Consider the following 21,185-nt stretch of genomic DNA (forward strand, 5'->3'; position numbering starts at 1 on the left):
AAGCAATCCAAGAAGCCTTCCGCTGATTCTAATTCAGCATGAAGGCGCCACCCCCAATCCAGTCCAGGATCAAGTGAGGGGCAGGCTTTCCTTCTTTCAGCAGGCTTGGATTCACGATGTCCCAGATCCATAGGCATTGGAAATAGTCTCCCAAAGTTACAAGATAGGATTCAAATATTGTTCTCCCAGGGGCAGATTTCTCCTATCAAGATTATCTGTAAATCAGAATAAGATAGAGGCTTTCTTAAACTGTGTAGGGTATCTAATTTCTCTGAGAGTGACTGTCCCAGTTCCTCTGGCAGAAAAGGGTCAGGGATTCTATTCCAATCTATTTGTGGTTGCCAAAATAGAGGAAACTTTTCGACCCATTTTAGACCTCAAATGTCTCAACAAATTTCTCAGGTTTCAGTCTTTCAAAATGGAGAGTATCCTTTCTATTCTCCCTTTAGTTTAGGAGGGTCAATTTATGACCACCATCGACCTGAATGACACATACCTTCATGTGCCTATCCACAGGGAACATTTTAAGTTCCTGCAGTTTGCCTTTTTTGGCAAACACTTTAAATTTATAGCCCTTCCTTTCGGCCTTGCCACTGCTCCGCAAATCTTTACAAAGATTCTAGGGGCTCTTTTGGTCAGATCTCAAGGAATTGCAGTGGCTTATTACCTGGACGATATCTTGGTTCAAGTGTCATCATTTCATTTAGCAAGATCTTATACAGATTCACAGTTGTCTATTCTCCACTCTCATGGGTGGAAGGTGAATTTGGGAAAGAGTTCCTTGGTACCAAATACCAGGGTATGTTTTCTGGGGACTATCATAGATTCAGTTTCTATGAAGATTTTCTTGACAGAGGTCAGAAAATTCAAACTTCTTGCTGCCTGTCATTCTCTTCAGTCCTCTTTCCGTCCTTCAGTGGCTCTGTGTTTGGAAATAATTGGTCTCATGGTGGCTTCCATGGACATTATTCTGTTTCCATCTGAGACCTCTACAGTTATGCATGCTCAGACAATGGAACGGAGACCACTCTGACCTTTCCCAGAGGATAGTTCTAGATGCCCAGATGAGAGGCCCTCTGTCCTGGATCATCTGTCACAGGGCTTATGTTTCCTGAGACCATCTTGGGAGATTGTGACCATGGATGCCAGCCTGTTGGGCTGGGAAGCAGTTTAGGGTTCCTTAAGAGCTCAGGAACTTTGGACACTGGAGGAGTCTTCCCTCCCTATAAATATCTTAGATTTGAGAGCAATCTTCAATGCTCTGACAGCTTGGCCTCACCTAAGTTTGCTCCGGTTTATCAGATTCCAATCGGACAACATCACTTTGGTGGCATATATCAACCACCAGGGAGCAGCAGCATAAAGTAAAACGTAGTGAATGCAATGTCATTGGCTAAAACCTGTGACTGGCTTACTACAGCTATGACTATGGCTCTATGCCGAAATGTGTAAGCAAGCCAGCCAGAGGATCCTGTGTGTTTGTGTGACAGTCTTGCTTTTACTACTTTCTTACTGAATAAATGCTACATTTTACTTTATGCTGCTGCTCGTTTTCTTTGTACGGTTTTGCCTGATATGAGCACCAGCACCTTGCAATAGTCCTTACTTTTATTTGTAGCTCCGGGATTACCTATCGAGCACTATAGTTTCAGTTTCATGTTCTGTGCTATTTATTTTGCTTCTTGGTTTTCCTGCTCAGTCGAAGAGTAATCGATCAGCCCACAGGAGGGCTCGACCACTACGTGATACCTGATCGTCAGGCCATCCTGTTTCAGGAATCCCCTGATTGGTGGAAGCATTGCTGCACTCACAGGGGCTGACCACACCCACAGAGACAGACCTGGATGCCGTTGAAGCATTGGGATCTTCATCAGGCCTAAGAAAGCAGATCTCACAGCCAAAGAAGGAAGCAACGCTTTATCCACCAGGGCCACTTACGCTCACACAGATGGACCTGGATTCCATTAGAACAGTGTGCAAACAGTACTACGCCACAAGAAAGGCAAATGTCTGCAGCCAGACCGGTGGTAAGCGTATATGCCTTCAACTTGTTTACTGACATTTAAAGTTTGTTTCGACACGGACAAGTTTTGTTCTACAGCCAGAACCTCTCGTTACTCACTATTTATATAGTGCTAATTGGTCTTCTGTGGGGTTGATACAGCATAGCCTTTCTCCCCTAGAGATGGGACTTGTTATAATCTATGTATCTGGAGTCTCCCTACCTGTGTGGTTTAATATGAAGGAGGTGACTCACATTCTTCAGTGGGCAGAGGCTCACAATTGTCACCTTTCTGCTATCCACATCCCAGGGGTAGTCAATTGGGAGGCAGATTTTCTGAGCAGGCAGACTTTTCATCAAGGGGAGTGGATTTCACCTGGAAGTATTCTCAATGATAACTCATGTGGGGTGTTCCAGAGTTGGATGTGATGACGTCTCATCTAAACACCAAGCTTCCAAGGTACGGGTCAAGATCAAAAGATCTGCAAGCAGCTCTAATAGACGCTTTGGCAGTTCCTTGGGACTTCAGTCTCGTGTACCTGTTTCCTCCATTTGCTCTTCTTTCTCAGGTGATATTTCGTATCAAACAGGAGAGGGCATCAGTGATCCTAATCGCCCCAGCCTAGCCTTGCAGGTCTGGTTTGCGGATTTGGTTAGGATGTTATCTCTTCCTGCTTTGTAGTTACCTCTGAGGAAGGACGTTCTCTTTCAGGGTCCATTCCTCCATCCAAATCTAGTTTCTCTGAAGCCGACTGCTTGGAGATTGAATGCTTAGTCTGGGTTTTCTGTAAAAGTTATTGATACTATTATTCAGGCTTGTAAGCCAGTAACTTGCAAGATTTACCATAAGGTATGGTATAAATACCTTTATTGGTGCAAATCTAGGGGTTTCTCTTGGAGTCAAGTGAGAGTTCCCTGTATTCTGTCTTTCCTTCAGGAGGGCCTGGAGAAGGGTTTGGCCCTGTCGGTTCTTTTGCAAAAACATCTAGCAGTTTTGCCAGATGTTCAATCCTTTGTTCAGGCCTTAGTCAGAATCAGGCCCATTTTTAAGTCAATTGCTTCTCCATGGAGTCTTAATCTTGCTCTTAGGGTTCTGCTGCAGGCTCTGTTTGAGCCTATGCACTCTGTTGACATTAAATTATTGTCTTGGAAGGTTTTATTTATTTTTGCTATTTCCTCTGCTCCTAGAATCTCAGAGCTTTCGGCTTTACAGTGTGACCCTTTTTACCTTATTTTTCATGCGGATAAAGCGGTCCTTCATACTAAATTGGGCTTCCATCCTAAAGTAGTTTCCGACCGTAATATTAATCAAGAAATTGACGTTCCTTCATTTTGTCCCAATCCTTCTCTTCAGAAGGATCGTTTGTTGCACAATTTGGATGTTGTGCGTGCTCTGAAATTCTATTTGCAGGCTACTAGGGATTTTTGTCAGTCTTCTTCCCTTTTTGTCGTATTCTCTGGTAAACTGAGGAGCCAGAAGGCCACTTCTTCTACGCTTTACTTTTGGCTAAGAAGTGTTATTCGCTTGGTTTATGAGACAGCTGGATATCAGCTTCCTGAGACAAATACGGTTCATTCCACTAGGGTTCTCTCCTCTTCTTGGGCTTTTAAAAAATGATGCTTCTGTGGAACAGATTTGCAAAGTGACCACTTGGTTCTACTTGCATACTTTTTCAAAATTTTACAGATTTGATGTTTTTGCCTCAGCTGAGACTTTTATTGGGAGGAAAGTTCTTCAAGAGGTGGTGCCTTCTGTTTAGGTTTGCCTGTCTTGTTCTCCCTCCCTTCCATTCTGTGTCCTCTAGCTTGGGTATTGGTTCCACTAGTAATTTTATGGATTTGTGGACTCTCCATGCCATTAGAAAGAAAACAAAAATGTATACTTACCTGATAAATTATTTTCTTTCCTGGCATGGAGAGTCCATGACCCACCCTTATTTTTTACGACGGGTGTTGCTATTTTCTAAACTTCAGGCACCTCTATACCCTTTGAGTCCTCTTCTCTTTCCATATTTCCTCAGCTGAATGACTGGGGATTTTGGGAAGTGGGAGGATACTTGAAGCTCTGCTGAGGTGTTCTTTGCCTCCATCTGGTGGCCAGGAGTTGAATTCCCACTAATAATTGAATGAATTTGTGGACTCTCCATGCCAGGAAAGAAAAGAATTTATCAGGTAAGCATACATTTTGTTTTTAACAATATATAGATACACTGTTTTTAATTTTTTCTACATATTTTATATGTTAAGTCAGTGCTTAGATACATTGTAAACTTAATTTACTTATCATTCAAAAGATATTAGCTTTATTACCTACCAGCGCTATCTATATTGTTCAATACATTTATTGGAATACATTAAACTAAAAATGGGAGAATTTTCAAAAATTCCATACACTTTTATTATATAAATACACCTAGTATTCTGTGGAAATACGTATAAAATAAACCATGACACAAAGATTCAGTGAGGTCTACATCTTCTAATTGATCAGCAAGTATATACATCTTTAGATGCTTTGTAGTTCCAACCAAGGTTAAAAAATAAATGACACCCTTCAACCATTCACAGTTTTCTATAAATCTTTGATATTTTTTCCATTTGATTTCTTTTTTACAACTCAGCACCTATATCTTAGCCACCTCTGCTTAATTTATTTAATTCTTATTATAAAGATAAATTCCTAATAACGTGTGTTTGTGTTATACAGATAAACATAAATTTAAAAGTGCGCCCCAAGACTCATTTGGTATGGACAAAATAATGAATACTCCATGTTAATTATTCTCTGCCTCTCAAGTGGAATTAATACAAATGAGATTATACAACTACGCATTTCATCTGGAGATTTTTGTTGCATAAGGTCTATTATATTCAAGGTCCATTAATCCTTCTTGGATACTTGTAACACAGATCAAGTGCACAATGGGCTTTACTGTAGGATAAGAGTCTTTAAATACAAGATCTTTTATCTCCCAGGTTTCACTCTGGCTGTTTTCCAATATCCTCTGACCTGGGTACCCCGTTCTGAGTTCCATCATGCACCCTGGGAGAGTAGAGTTGTTGGCTGGTCCTGTCTCCTTGATGGAACTCCTCCAGATCTTTAGCACTATAGCTGGGTGAGGGAGTCTCATAGGTATCATGGAAGCTGGTGTAATCCACGTCATAAAATCCTTTTTCCAGCATAAGGACTGGGGTAAATCTGTGACCCCACAGAACTTCTCTGTTCACATAGGAGCTGCGGGCTTGGCAAGTCATTCCTACAAAGGTCATAAAAGAAAGAATGATAGCAAAAGTGCTCACAACACATCACCTCATTGTCTAGCTTAGTCTAAAAAAATACAAGCTAAGTTTGGGGTCAATTTTTTAAGCTACTGCGGACAGAGGCGTACATATAGCACTCAAGAGTTATATATGGATATACATTAATATAATTAACAAGGTATAGGTTTATATTATTAATACCATTTCTCAGTTAGAAATAGAGTGATTACTTTGTTTAAAATTTTACTTTTATTGATTGTTACAACTTTAAAATAAAGGGAAAATTTGAACTTAAAAACACACACAATTGACTGAATTTATTGGGATCACTATGTCCACCTATATTGAAGTGGAGTGTGATATTGATCACTGGGGGTGGTCTCACAATATGAGAGAGGTTTGAGAAAATAGTTAAAAAAATTTGGTTGTCAGTGTAAACAATGCTGATGTGTAAATAATAGTCTGCAAAGAATTGCAGTGCTATTTTGTATTTCAGCAGTTATAGTGTTTGTGATTTGACATTGTATTATCAGTCACTAGATATTATCTTTCTTGTTCATAAAATATATAAGTTACCAGTCTTATATGGTAGATTTGATTCATATACAAGGAAATGGACACATATAGGCAAGCAACGAATATGTTTGTAATTGTTGCTGTTGTAACATTATTGAGCCTGTGATCAGTCACGCTGTTGCTCAGTGTATTCAGTTATCTTCTTGATCAGATTATATATATGTATCCCCTATTATATGTAACGGTTTATTGTTCACCCTGTAGATGTTAACTATATGCAAAAAGGGGTTACACTTAGCGATTAAGTATTGCGGATATTAAACCAAATAATTAGTAGCCGTGGCTTCAAAGAGCTGTAAATGTTTGTTTGCAAATAAACATTGTTTGACAGATCTTTGTGCTCTGTTACCAAAATAACATTACCGGGTTTTGGATAGCCTAGCCAAAAAAGTTTTCGTTTGATAAGCTTAAAGCTTAAAGTATAGATATAAGACTTGTGTGTGCAAGTTTGCATTAATATTTAGATAGTAATCCTCCAATCAGGCTGTTTGAACAAATCGTTATTAAATGATCGAATGCTAAATAAACTGCATTCTATGTGGATAAAGTAATCCACTGTATAAGTGACTATATGTTCTTTTAACTATTAAAACCTCGTATATTATGTATTATAAATATTTCTAGTACTTAAGGTGGTGAAACCATTTTCACCCTATTTCGAGATTACACATTAGTTACGTAAAATAATCAAGTACTGTGAAACTGCGGTATTTGACTCAAATCGCACCCAAAGATTTACATCCCATTCCTAGTATGCATAAATTTATCAGGTTGTGATACCAATAAAACAGTTAAAGCGGCAAGTTAAAATACAGGAGTTCCCATTGACTCCTCACAAAGTCCCTATTATAGGGGTTTCTTTAACTCACTAGTATTTTCTAAAGTTAAGATAATACACAGCACCATCTCACTCAATATCCATTTTATCACATACCAGTAAGTGATTTAGATATCTGAGTTACTAAGAGTTTGAACATTTGCAATCAGTAGTGCCATTGGTCACCCCTTTTGTTTTCAGAGGCGTACATATGCGCCCCTGTCCGCCGCAGCTCACCTCTGGCGGGCTAAATTCCCCTGGCGTAATTCAGCATTGCACACGAGCACTATTTTGCACTCATGTGCAATACCGCCCCCTGCCTGCACACAGCCAATCACACGCAGGCATGAGCTGTCAATTTTCCCAGCCGGACAAGATCGGGGAGATTAAAATTCACCACCTTAGAGGTGGCGAAAGATTAGGAAAGCTTGTTAAATATGAAAAACAGGTTTTTTTTTTGTGAGAACCTGCAAATGTAGGGGGCTAAAAGGCTTGCGAAGCCTTTTGATAAATCGGTTTACATGATTCCATGCACAAATAATTAATCAAACAGTTAAAATATTAGCAGATGTAACTGGTTTTTTTTTTTTTACCTTGGTCTTGAATTGAAATATATTTAGTGCAATAAGTTATAATAAACATGTAGTATAAGACCTAATCCTTATTATGACTAATATATGTTAGACATTGACTGTTTGTGAAAAGAGTATAATTTTAGTTTTCCAAAACTGAAACTAGATTGAAACTAAGACTAGAGGGGTCTAGAGGATGAGAGGTTGTTTGCATGATTTTGTAACCGTAGATTGATTGTAACTAAACACAGACAAACTGAAACAAGTTGGTAACCTGAACAATTTGTTTGCAGAGCATCTTCTAAGCAACACAGCAGACTAAAACCTGAAAACAGTAGTGAAGCAGATACTTGTGTCTTGTTCCTGTTGAGACTTTGCTGAAACATATTTTACAAAGTGTTTGTCACCTGATGAGATGAAGTTCCTCCTGTGTGTGATTACGGGCTCTACCTAGCTGCCATTGTATGATACCTAAACAATTAATCAACAACTGCTTTAAGCTAAGTATTGCCTAATGTATACTCAATAGTATGTTCTTGTATACATTTTCTATAAAAAGTGACCTGATTTCCCAGCATGCCAGTGTTTTCCCTTTTTTTTACCAATAACAGGTATATTTGGTGATGTCCCTGGCACAGACAAAAATGTTATTGTATCCTTTTCCAGCCTAATGAAAAACTAACATGTGATACAAAGAATATCTATCTTCACAGGTTATTATCTCTATTTGTAATGATCCAACAGATTCCAAAAGGATACAATGAAGACATTACAGAGAATGCAGAACTGGGAAATAACGATCAAAGGACCTGGTTTCCTACAGAGCTTACACCATAAGTTGGAGGCAAAATGTGCTGCGGAATCTGTTGGTGCTCTACAAATAACCGATAATAATAATAATAATAATAATAATAATAAAATGTGGGGGGACAGCATGTGATAATGTTGATTGTAAACCATGGCTGGTGGAAGATAATACATTTCTGTTATTTTATATTATGTGGACATTCTGATTTCAAAGAAATTCCCTTCTTTAACCGGACCACGAACACCTTGAGATTTTTTTTATATAAAAATGTTTATTTATACTTAAAGGGACAGTCTAGGCCAAAATAAACTTTCATGATTCAGATAGAGCATGTAATTTTAAACAGTTTTCCAATTTACTTTTATGACCAATTTTGCTTTGTTCTCTTGGTATTCTTAGTTGAAAGCTTAACCTAGGAGGTTCATATGCTAATTTCTTAGACCTTGAAGGCCACCTCTTTTCAGAATGCATTTTAACAGTTTTTCACCACTAGAGGGTGTTAATTCACGTATTTCATATAGATAACACTGTGCTCGTGCACGTGAAGTTATCTAGGAGCAGGCACTGATTGGCTAGACTGCAAGTCTGTCAAAAGAACTGAAATAAAGGGGCAGTTTGCAGAGGCTTAGATACAAGATAATCACAGAGGTTAAAAGTATATTATTATAACTGTGTTGGTTATGCAAAACTGGGTAATGGGTAGGTTATCTATCTTTTAACAACAACAATACAAATTCTAGTGTAGACTGTCCCTTTAAAGGGAGAAGATACCCAAATGTTGAAGCACATTCACCTGAACATCTATAAGTAAAAAAGTAGCTTAAATATTCACACCCCACTGTAAAGAAACTTTAAGCAGCCAATCAGGATGTTAGTCCCAGGACTTGAAAGCGAGTGTGCATTTGACATGTGCTGGCCGAGTTATGTTATTTTCCTATTTCTTTGTAAGGAAGTTTACTATGGAATCTCACAAGATTTAATGAAATCTCATGAGACCACAGCAAAGCAAAGCATGACCTCTGCACTGCTGATGGGCTTTTTTCCCCTTTAACTTACAGCTGGATAACCGCAGAAGTATAATTGTTCACAGAGCTGTTAATCTGGTGAGCTGAATACATTTTTACATAGAGGTTGTTCAGGTGATATTTTCTTGTCAGCGTTTTATAGTTATACAACATCACTTTTAAGTGATTTAGCATATGAGTATCATTTCCCTTTAATACCCCAACTTTGCGGTATACTTTAATAATTTTGCTCCCTTTTCATGTAATTTAGTTCTGAAAATTTAGCAGTTTCTAATAATCAAGACTTGAAATGCACCTGATGACTTCTCAAGGCTAAATCAGCCCCACATCTGTCCCTAATTGGCTTTATTAGATAACAACTGCAAACAATGCCTTTTATACTGTGACTAGACTTGTTGTCTGTGGACTAAAGCCCAGATTTGCTCATCCAAATAAGGCTAATGGTGGGTGGACTTTGGCTATTATAAAATAATTGCAGTTAAATAGGTGTTAATTTGCTTTACCAGTATATCCTAGCATACCAGCAAATCTGTATTTAATATACCTGTGGTTCAAGTACAAACAGATCAAAATAGGGGTCAATTTATACAGCTGCGTCGTACAGGGGCACACATACGCACCCCTGTCTGCCGCTGCTGGAATTCAGCATTGCACAAGAATACAATTTTGCGCTCTTGTACAATGCTGCCCCCTGCTTGCACACAGCCAATCACGCATGGGCAGGAGCTGTCAATCTCCCCAGTCGGACGAGACCTAAGAGGTGGCGAAAGGTTAGGAAAACAATGGTCTCATGATGACTGCTTGAAAAATACTGACTGCAGGTTCTCTTGTGTCTGATGACCGCTGCTTGATAAATACTGACTGCAGGTTCTCTTGTGTCTGATGACCGCTGCTTGATAAATACTGACTGCAGGTTCTCTTGTGTCTGATGACTGCTGCTTGATAAATACTGACTGCAGGTTCTCTTGTGTCTGATGACCGCTGCTTGATAAATACTGACTGCAGGTTCTCTTGTGTCTGATGACTGCTGCTTGATAAATACTGACTGCAGGTTCTCTTTTGTCTGATGACCGTTGCTTGATAAATACTGACTGCAGGTTCTCTTGTGTCTGATGACTGCTGCTTTATAAATACTGACTGCAGGTTCTCTTTTGTCTGATGACCGTTGCTTGATAAATACTGACTATGGGTTCTCTTGTGTCTGATGAATGCTGCTTGATAAATACTGACTATGGGTTCTCTTGTGTATGATGGCCGCTGCTTGATAAATACTGACTGCAGGTTCTCTTGTGTCTGATGACCGCTGCTTGATAAATACTGACTGCAGGTTCTCTTGTGCCTGATGACCGCTGCTTGATAAATACTGACTACAGGTTCACTTGTGTTTGATGACCGCTGCTTGATAAATAATGACTGCAGGTTCTCTTGTTTCTGATGACTGCTGCTTGATAAATACTGACTGCAGGTTCTCTTGTTTCTGATGACCACTGCTTGATAAATACTGACTACGGGTTCTCTTGTGTCTGATGACCACTGCTTGATAAATACTGACTGCAGGTTCTCTTGTGTCTAATGAGCGCTGCTTGATAAATACGGACTGCAGGTTCTCTTGTGTCTGATGACCGCTGCTTGATAAATACTGACTGCAGGTTCTCTTTTGTCTGATGAGCGCTGCTTGATAAATACTGACCAGGTTCTCTTGAGTCTGATGATGGCTGTTTGATAAATACTGACTGCAGGTTCTCTTGTGTCTGATGAGCGCTGCTTGATAAATACTGACTGCAGGTTCTCTTGTGTCTGATGAGCGCTGCTTGATAAATACTGACTGCAGGTTCTCTTGTGTCTGATAAGCACTGCTTGATAAATACTGACTGCAGGTTCTCTTGTGTCTGATGAGCGCTGCTTGATAAATACTGACTGCATGTTCTCTTGTGTCTGATAAGCGCTGCTTGATAAATACAGATTGCAGGTTCTCTTGTGTCTAATGACCGCTGCTTGATAAATACTGACTGCAGGTTCTCTTATGTCTGATGACCGCTGCTTGATAAATACTGACCAGGTTCTCTTGAGTCTGATGATGGCTGTTTGATAAATACTGACTGCAGGTTCTCTTGTGTCTGATAAGCACTGCTTGATAAATACAGATTGCAGGTTCTCTTGTGTCTGATAAGCGCTACTTGATAAATACTGACTGCATGTTCTCTTGTGTCTGATAAGCGCTGCTTGATAAATACAGATTGCAGGTTCTCTTGTGTCTAATGACCGCTGTTTGATAAATAATGACTGCAGGTTCTCTCGTGTCTTATGACTGCTGCTTGATAAATACCGACTGCAGGTTCTCTTGTTTCTGATGACTACTGCTTGATAAATAATGACTGCAGGTTCTCTTGTTTCTGATGACTGCTGCTTGATTAATACTGACTGCAGGTTCTCTTGTTTCTGATGACCACTGCTTGATAAATACTGACTGCAGGTTCTCTTGTGTCTGATGACCGCTGCTTGATAAATACTGATTTGCACAAACATACATACACAGTTATCTCTGCTTCTCATTTGACCAAACTGTATCCATATTTGTACTGGCACATGAATAGGATATTGACTGTTTAGATACAGAGATTAAAGGGACAAGAAACCCAAACATTTTCTTTCATGATTCAGATAGAGAATATCATTTTTTTTTTAATTGTTTATTTATATCCAGCAGAAGATACATTGAACTTCAAATACATGATTTGTGCCTCGCAGGGCGATTAATTAGATATTAATCAATCATACAAAAAAAAAAAATGCACTTTAAAACATCCAAAATATACTGCAAATTCTGCTGGGTTTTTCCAGTTTTATACGCTTCCTTATACTGATTCTCAGTATTCTGTATAACTTAGTAAGCAATTAGCTGATAAAGAAGAAAAAGGAGAAGAAAAGAAAAAAAGAAAAAGAGAGAAAAAGGGGGGGAAAAAAGGATCCATTTTCTCTCCACCCTTCCACACGGCGGGCTGTGTTCTTAGGGCCTCACGAATTGAGTACTGAAACAGCCTGATAAGTTATTGCTCTCTACTAAGACTAGGAGTATCAATTCAGAGTTTCTGAACGGAAAAATTATATCATTTATCTCCGTATCTGGCAGAGATTTGATAAATACTGACCATTTACTGAAAATTTGTCTAATGTCGTCTGCGTTATCTAAATTAGTATCTCTTTGTTCTAACAGGCATTGTTTCTTTAAACAGTGTTTAATCCCTGGAATATATGGTAATGTCTTAAGCTTCCAATTTTTAAAGATAATATATCTAGATGCCAGTATGGACAGGAGAATTAACTTATCGTTTGTTTGATATGGATTTTGATTCATTATTCCAAATATTATTTGTAACTGTGTTATTGCTGGTATCGGAATTTTGAGTGTTTTAGTGAGCCAGAACTCTAGTTTCCACCAAAAGTGTCTTATTTTGGGACACTCCCACACCATGTACATTAGATCTGCTGCCGGCAATAGGCATTTTGGGCAGTGGCTAAAGCCCTGGTTGCGGATTTTACTACCTTTTTTGGGGGTGAAATAAGAATTGTGTATTAGTCTATGTGATTCTCGCCAGGTGGCTGACAGAGTAGCCTGAGCCACTTTCTGAATTGATAATTGAATAAATTCAGTATTAATATTAGAGTGAGGGATCATCTGGTTCCATAGTAGGGTAATTCTTTCTAGCTCCAATTTCCCTTTACCAGAATTGATCAGTTAATAGCATAAAGAGATTGACCTCTGGCCATTATCAAAGAGTTTTAACCAACTTTCTAGTTTGCCCAGGGACCAAGACCAAACTGTTTCTTTCATAAGCTCTGTAACAAAGTGTCTACTTTGTAAGTATGCATAAAAATCCTTGTTATTAATTTTAAATTCTCTTTTTAAATCTTCAAAAGCTTTAATACATTTTCTCTCTTGATCGACCAGATGTATCACCCTTTCCAATCCCTGGGTATTCCAGGTCTTGAAAAGTGGAGAGTTTAGCCCTGCCGGAAATTTCGGATTTCCCAGAAGTGGCAGAAATTGCGAAACTTTACAATTTATAGATAGATCTGATTTCCGATTTTAATTCCCGGGAGACGATGTCTGATCATTATTGCCAGGGGTTCTATTGAAACGTCGAAAAGCAAGGAAGAGAGAGGGCAGCCCCGCCTGGTCCCTCTTCCGAGGGTTATCTGTGATGAAATGATGTTGTTAACAATCAGCCTTGTGTATGGTTCTTTATATAAGTTGGTGATAAATCTCAAAAATTCTCCCCTAAAACCAAATTTGTCTAAGGATGTAAAAAGATGGTCAAAGTGGATTGAATCAAAGGCTTTTTCTGCATCTATTGAGACAATGGCCAGATCCGGTGCGCCCTCCTCCCCCCGGCTCTTCGACACTGGCTCAAAATATTCTGTTATGATCAGGGCTTCTCTGATTTTTGCGGAGGAGTTTCTTTTAAACAGAAACCCTGCCTGATCTGGGTGAATAATCTTGGCCAATGATAGCTGTAAGCGCCTGGCAAGAATAGAGCAAAGAACCTTGTAGTCCACATTTAGGAGGGCTATTGGTCTATAAGACTCCTTTAGTGTGGGGTCCTTCCCACCCTTTAAGATCAGGATTGTGTTAGAAGTAGAGAAGGAAGTGGCCACTGGCTCGCCCTTAGAATAAATGCTATTATATAAGTTATTGAGATAAGGTGCTATCTCCATGTTCATAATTTTATAAAATTCATTCGGCATGCAATCTGGGCCTGGCGATTTATTGGCAGGGAGATCTGAGATAGCCTTTGTAATCTCATTCTCTAGAATTGGGGCGTTAAGCGTTTGAACCATGTCATCTGAAATTTTAGGGTGGGATATTTCATCCCAGAATTGCCTTTTCTGTAAAAGATCCGAACTTCTATAAGAGTAAAGATCTTGATAGTAACTAGCAAATGCTTGTGCAATCTCTTCAGGTTTTTCTAGCGAAACGCCATCCTGTTGTATATGCTCAATAAAAGATGATTTTTTTTTCTTTTTTGACCAAATTAGCAAGAAGTTTGCCGGATTTATTCCCAAACCTGTATAGTCTGGCTTGGAGTTTTAAATCTCTCTGTGTTTCCTGGAAGACCGCAAAGGTGTCCCTGACATTCTTTGCTCTGATGTATTTCGCCCAGTTTCTTGAAGAGTTTTCCAAGAGATAGGAATTATAAGAGTTAAGTACTGAGTTAGTAATTTCCTTTTCTCTTAATCTTATTTTCCTCATTCTCGTGGCGGTGTAGGCTATTATTTCCCCCCTAAGAACGGCCTTCGCGGCCTCCCAGAAAAGTAGAGGTGAGTCTAAATAAAGTTTATTACTATATACATACTCGGCAAACTTGAGTTTAAGCCAGCTCTTAAACGTCAAGTCTTATGCGAGGAATGAGGGAAAAATAAAGCGTGATGCTCTGTTTTTAAGCTGATTTATTTGAAACTCTACATAAATTGGGCCATGATCTGAGAGAAAGATGGGAAGGATACCCGACTTTACCGCTAACCCAGACGCCCGATTGTTGATGAGAAGTAAATCAATCCTGGAGAGTGTCTTGTGGGCCATAGATAAGCAAGTAAAGTCCCTGGCATCAGGGTTCTGAAGTCTCCATATATCCTTAATTTCCAAATTCTGCATAATTGATTTCAGCAATTTGGCTTCTAAGTTATCTCTTTTTTGCTTGGTTGGTTTTGTCGTAAGTCTAAATCTGTCCAGTGGGCAATTAGGAGCCATATTGAAATCTCCTCCAAGAACCAGATGTCCCTCTTGAAGAGCAAGAATCTTGGCCTGTATTTTAGACCAAAAAGCCGGATCAAGCTTGTTGGGGGCATAGATGTTACATAGGGTGTAAATCTCTTTGTCAATTTTTATCTTTATCAATACATATCTGCCCTGCGTATCTGCTTCACTGTACCTGACCTCTGAATTTATTTTTTTTCCTAACAAGATGGCTACCCCTCTTTTCCTTCCCACACCTGGGGAGAAAAAAATGTCTTTGACCCATGTAGCCTTGAGTTTTAAGGACTCTACTGGGGATAAGTGAGTCTCTTGTATGAATGCTATGTTAGTGCTTAATTTTCTCAGGTGCGTGAGGATAGATTTTCTTTTGATGGGGGTGGAGATCCCGCCCACATTCCAGGATACTATTTTAAGGTTTGCCATCTAAGGGTGAGAAATGGTGTCGCGCAGGGTGGGAGAGTGGAGAGAAAAAAAAAAAAAAAAAAAAAAAAAAGAAAAAAAGAAAAGGGGAAGGACAAGGAGAAGGAAAGAAGAAGGAGGAGAACTTCCGAGTTTCCCCTCAGTCACAGCATCCTGGCAAGGATGTCCCATATGGCAGAGAAGGAAAGAAGAGAGAGGTAAAGCATAGCAAAAATCTTTGCAACAGACAAGGTAGAGATAAATTAAGAGACCTTGATGTCCTATCTTTGACCTGGCAATTGTCTGACTAGCAAGTTAGATTCTTTTAAATATTGGTCTACCTCAAAAGTGGAGCTAAAAACCTGAATGTTTGTACCATCTGTAATTTTCAATTTTGCTGGATAGATAATGGTGGCTTGATGGCCCTGCTGTATTAGTTTGGAGCAGATTGGAGCTAATGCTCTACTCTTGGAGGACGTCTCAGATGAGAAGTCCTGGAAGAGAAGAATTTTAGATTCTCCTAACAATATAGGTTGGTTTTTACAGAAAAATTGCAACAGCATGACTTTATCTTGAAAATTAAGAAGCTTGGCGATCACAGGTCTTGGCCTGTGGTTCCCTTTGTTGTCTGTCCAAGGTTTTCCTAGCCTATGTGCTCTTTCAACTATGATTTTAGGATAGTTAGGTGGCATTTTAAGGAGTTGCGGCAATATTTCTGAAATGAACACGTTCAAGTTCTCGTGGGTCCCATCCTCAGGAATTCCAATTATGCGTATGTTGTTCCTACGGCATGATTCTCAAGATCTTCTAATTTGGCCTGCAAGATAATGATAGATGAGTTGGCTGCCTCTCGGTCTGCACTGTGTGATGTGGTGAGATCTTCCAGGTCTGAGACCCTTTGTTCAACCTCATTGATTCTATTGGCAAATTGCCTAACTTCTTGTGACAGTAAAGTTATATCTTGCTTGATCTCGGTCTTAAGTGCATCGAAATTAGGTGTCAGGGCCTCTGAGATTTTAGCAATCAAGATTTGCATGTTAAAGGTGTCGGCTGGTGGAGGTAATGTGGCCGGAATTTGAGGTTCGGTCAGGGCGTCTGCGGTGTTTTTAGCTCTTCTGTCTCTTTGCCTTGCCGTCATTGTCGGCGAGGGAGTCTTCGAGTGACTGTGAAATTTTTTTTCCATGTGCAAAGTGAGTCAAGGAATAGAGGGGAAGAAAAATTCCTAAGGGGAGAGTCCTCCCAGTGACTAGTCAAATAATTTAATAGTGAATAGTGAGGAGTGAGAAAGTGGGGGAATAGTGCGAGCGTGAAGTGCAACAATATTAAATGGTGAAGTGATAAAAGGAACCACAGGAGAAAAAAAAAAAAGGGGAAAAAAGAGGAAAAAAGGGGGGAATTGGGGCCTAGACCCAGTGAAGTGAATGGGCTCGCTCGCCAGCGATGGCAGCAGGAAAGAGGTTTAATCACAGCTGCCCTTGACTTCAATGTTAAGATATCCACAGATGGGACCCACAAGGACCTATGATAAAACTTAAACAGGCAAGTGCCACCTGTAAATTATATTTTGAAGGAATTCAGCCTAAATTTATGCCCTTGTTTTCCCCCTGTTGCAGGAGATGCAATATCGCTGAAAACAATTTAGAGATTCAGGGCATAAGGCATTCTTAGGATAACCCCCCCATAGAGAGAAAATTTTTACATTGGTAGATAAATAGCATGTAGTAGTTAAATGAGCCTTTTCTCAGTATAGGCAGGTTGCGCTATGGAAGAATAATAGTAATTCTAGGGGAGCTCTTAACAGCAATAGGTTAACGATTGTAAAGATGTAGGTCTAACAGGCCTGGCGCTTAGGTAAGAGTAATTAGGATGTCTGGTCTAATTTGAAAAGTTCAGGAGAAAGAAACAACAAGGGGAGAACTAGTGGGGGCCCCCAGCAGATCTACAATCAGCTGCCTATTACATGAGGTGTTCAGGAGTATAAGTTCTGAATTCTGGCTAAATTTGCCAGAGGATCTGACACCCTTCTCTATAGGGCTTCCCCCTCCAACTCAGTTTTAAGAAAGGCAATAGGTATTTTGTAAACCAGTATTAATACTACCCATATGAGAGGTTAATTTGGGTGGGGGCCTTTTAACTTGTATTTTTCAGCATACGTTGAATTATGTGATGCTGAGGCTAATTTTAACAAATTGTCTTTCAGGGTCTTTAATGCTTTTTAGCTCAAGGAAAATAAATACTATGTACTTGCAGCAAAATTAATTTTCTGTGCTATGAATTTTCCTTTTTCCTTTCCTTCCCCCTCCCTCCTCTTAGGATCACAGTTTTGTTTGCTCTTATTATACCTGGTAGTTTAGCCTTCAATCTTGTGTCAAAAAATCCTGCCCTAAATGTTATATAATTTAAACAAAGCATATGGATTCAAGCGTGGGTTATTACAGTATGCAAGAACAAAAACAAAAGATCTGCCGCCACCTTTGCTGGCACATACCATATAGCTTTAAATGTGCTTTGAGAGATATTAATGTTGCTTAGGTCAGACACATAATCATAGATAGACACAGTTATATGTACAATAGCTGCTTGAAAGTCCAGCCTATAATCAGAGAGCAGAGGTTATCCAGGGCTCCGTAGTACCTTCTCCTATTTCCCCGCACAGGTTAAGATTCCTCAAATATATTTAATAAGGAAGGTGCAGTTTGGCAATGCAGTTATGACATGAATGTTGCGCGAGTCTCATACAAACACCCTCTATGTAGAATTGGGGTGTACCAATCTCGGGAGAGCGTCCTTCTGTGGACTGGAGTATATAAATCTTCTAAAGATAAGTTGATAATGACAAAACTCTCCGGGCTAGAGGGTGAAGTTCAAAGTAGGTTTTTACTAGCTCACCGGAGAGTTCAGCAAAGCATTCTGATGTCTGGTGAGGCCTAAAAATAAAACTTTCTTTATCCAATTTTCAAATTCGGGCCTCTGCTAGCCTCAATAAGAACAGTAAATTCACATAAATCAAGGATATTCCCACCACCGATGACTGTCCCCCTGCTGCACTCAGCAACTAATCCCATAAGCAGTATATCTTCTAGGTTAACTAGGGAACTCACCCCCTCCTGTAGTTCCAGCCTTCGGCCAGTCTCATAGATGGTCGTCAGGTCCTTCCAGGCGGTATTGACCCTGATGTCCCACCAGGCGCTCCTGAGCTGGTTCTCCTGTCAAAGATCGTGCCTTGCTCCCCCCACGCAGCACCGGTGGGGGGGGGAGTGGGCAGCACCGCGTCGATCGGCCGAACAATGGAGAGACGAACTGTGTTCCCGGCCCGTACTTACAGCTAGGTCCGACTCCCCCCACGCAGCACCGGTGGGGGAGGGAGAGGGGCAAGCCCCAGCCGATAGGACCGGCAGACAGGACGGCCGCAGACAGGTAATTTAGAGGACCAGCCTTGACGTCTGGGTATCAGAGATGACGGGTGCAAGCGGAGGGGGTGAGCAAGGTCCAAAAAAAAAGAGGCATCTGAGTTCCGTTGAGGGGTAAGGAAAGAGCAGCAGGGGGAAGTTGGGTTTATTGATGGTAGGAGCAGATCAAAGCAGTAACGCTAGCTATAGCGAGAGGGGCCTTTTTAGCTTGTGTTGGCTTCAGTAGGTTGAGGGATATTTCTATGAGCCAGGTAGCTAGTGACAAGGGTCTAACAGTGGGATGGTGTGCCACTGTAGGGGGGTCCGGAGTGGATCTTGTAACTGTCCAAAGGGAAGCCCCAGACCAGGAGCTGGCGCGGAAAGAGTACCGCCAAAGTCCAGGAGACTGGAGAGATGAGCTCAGCTGCAACTGTGTAGCTCCTCCTCCACCGGAACCCGAGCTGAGCAGAGAATATAATTTTAAACAACATTCCAATTTACTTCTATTATCTAATTTGATTCATTCTTTAGATATCCTTTGTTGAAGAAATAGCATGCACATGTGTGAGCCAATCACATGAGGCATACATGTGGAGCCACCAATCAGGAGCTACTGGGCATATCTAGATATGCTTTAAAACAAAGAATATCAAGAGAATGAAGCAAATAAGATAAAAGAAGTAAATTGGAAAGTTTTTTTAAATGGCATATACTTTCTAAATCATGAAAGGAAAAATTTGGGTTTCATGTTCCTTTAAACACATAGAGCTAGATTTATCAAGTTGCAGATGAAGATATGGAGGTATTTCTGTGCATTTCTATGCATACTCTCTTTTTGCTGGCAGTCAAAATGTAAGGACCATTAAATACAGTGAAACTGCATAGTCAACACATGCATAATGTAAAGACAATGCAAAAGCACTTAAGGCACAATTCTATAAAGCTATCTGGGCTGGTGAGATTCTTTATGAATGCTCACCAATAACTATTTCCCTGGTGAAATTCTATTAAGCCACTTTTTACTCTAAAACTCAGTGTCTAACTAAGGGGCGTATATTGCACTTTCCTATGGGAAGGAGATGCATAAAAAGTGCACAATGAACATCGTAATTTAAAAATCATAAAAAAACAATTAATTGAACCATTCACACAAAAATACTCAGGGAAAAAAGAAATTGTGTTGTTAAAGAGGCATTATACACCAAAAATATTATAGACTGTCTAAATAAAGCATTAGGTGTAGATAAAATTTACAATTAACATGCATTACCTTTTTTTGCAGCTAACTCTCCTAAAAATGGGATTAACCATGTAGGGTGTTTCACTAAATATGATACCCAAGTATTATACTCTAATCACTGAGCTATTGTTTTATCTTTGCTCCCTAACTGGGAGCTAAACTTCTCACACACTTCTCAGTAAAATATGATTCTTTACAAATAAAAAAAACGTTTCTCAGCAGACCTTATTTACACCAGCTTTAGTGAGCCAGGTATGTCAGTTAGTGACTTCCTGCTGTAGGCAGTTAGGGAGTGAGGGTAAAACAATATCTCAGTGATTAGAGTATAGTATTTAGGTATACATATTCAGTGAGTCAGGTATGTCAGTTAGAGACTTCCTGGGGCGCGATCCTATATACGGTGTAGGTATCGGCGCAAGCGAGGGAACCCGCGCCGCACGTAATTTCACCTTGCACATCGGGGTATTACATATACCCCGCCGGCAGTTCCTAAAGTGCCGTAAGTCTGATAAACTAGCAATGTCCAGAAATAAGCGTAACTATTTATATATATTAATTTCTGGAGTTGCTAGTGACTTACGGCACTTTAGAAACTGCCAGCGCCTAAAAAAACTAACTAAAATTTTAAATCTCCCGTAACTGTCTAACACGCCTCCCCAAAATAAGCCCGACACGTATATCCCTATATCCGCAATCCCCCCTCTCACTACTAATAATAAATGTATTAACCCCTAAACCGCCATAGCCCACACCGCAAGTAATAACTAAATTATTAACCCCTAAACCGCCATAGCCCACACTGCAATAAACCTGTTCTAGTATTAAACCCTAAACCGCCATAGCCCACATAGCCTATTAAATCTATTAACCCCTAATCTGCCACCGCCAACATAATAAAGTTATTAACCCCTAAACCTAAGTCTAACCCTAACACCCCCTAACTTATTTATTATTTCAATAAATCTAAATAATATTACTATTATTAACTAAAGTATTCCTATTTAAAACTAAATACTTACCTATAAAATAAACCCTAAGATAGCTACAATATAATTAATAATTACATTGTAGCTATTTTAGGATTTATTTTTATTTTACAGGCAACTTTGTATTTGTTTTAACTAGGTACAATATCTATTAAATAGTTAATAACTATTTAATAGCTACCTAGTTAAAATAATTACAAATTTACCTGTAAAATAAAACCTAACCTAAGTTACAATTATACCTAACACTACACTAATATTAAATTAATTAAATAAATTAACTACAATTACCTAAAATTAAATACAATTAAATAAAATAAACTATAGTACAAAAACAAACACTAAATTACAGAAA

The 21,185-nt window shown here is 39.5% G+C and overlaps 1 protein-coding gene across 1 annotated transcript in view; it reads right to left on the reverse strand.

Moving 5' to 3' along the window:
* Positions 1-4,981: 4,981 nt before the first annotated feature.
* KCNJ5 (potassium inwardly rectifying channel subfamily J member 5) overlaps positions 4,982-21,185 on the reverse strand; it is a 76,876-nt gene continuing 60,672 nt past the window's right edge. Inside the window, exon 2 of the mRNA XM_053691169.1 lies at positions 4,982-5,259. Coding sequence (XP_053547144.1) covers positions 4,982-5,259 — 278 coding nt within the window. The remainder of the gene's footprint in view (positions 5,260-21,185) is intronic.

This window comes from Bombina bombina, chromosome 8 (assembly GCF_027579735.1).
Source record: "Bombina bombina isolate aBomBom1 chromosome 8, aBomBom1.pri, whole genome shotgun sequence".
In the NCBI taxonomy this organism is placed as follows: domain Eukaryota; kingdom Metazoa; phylum Chordata; class Amphibia; order Anura; family Bombinatoridae; genus Bombina; species Bombina bombina.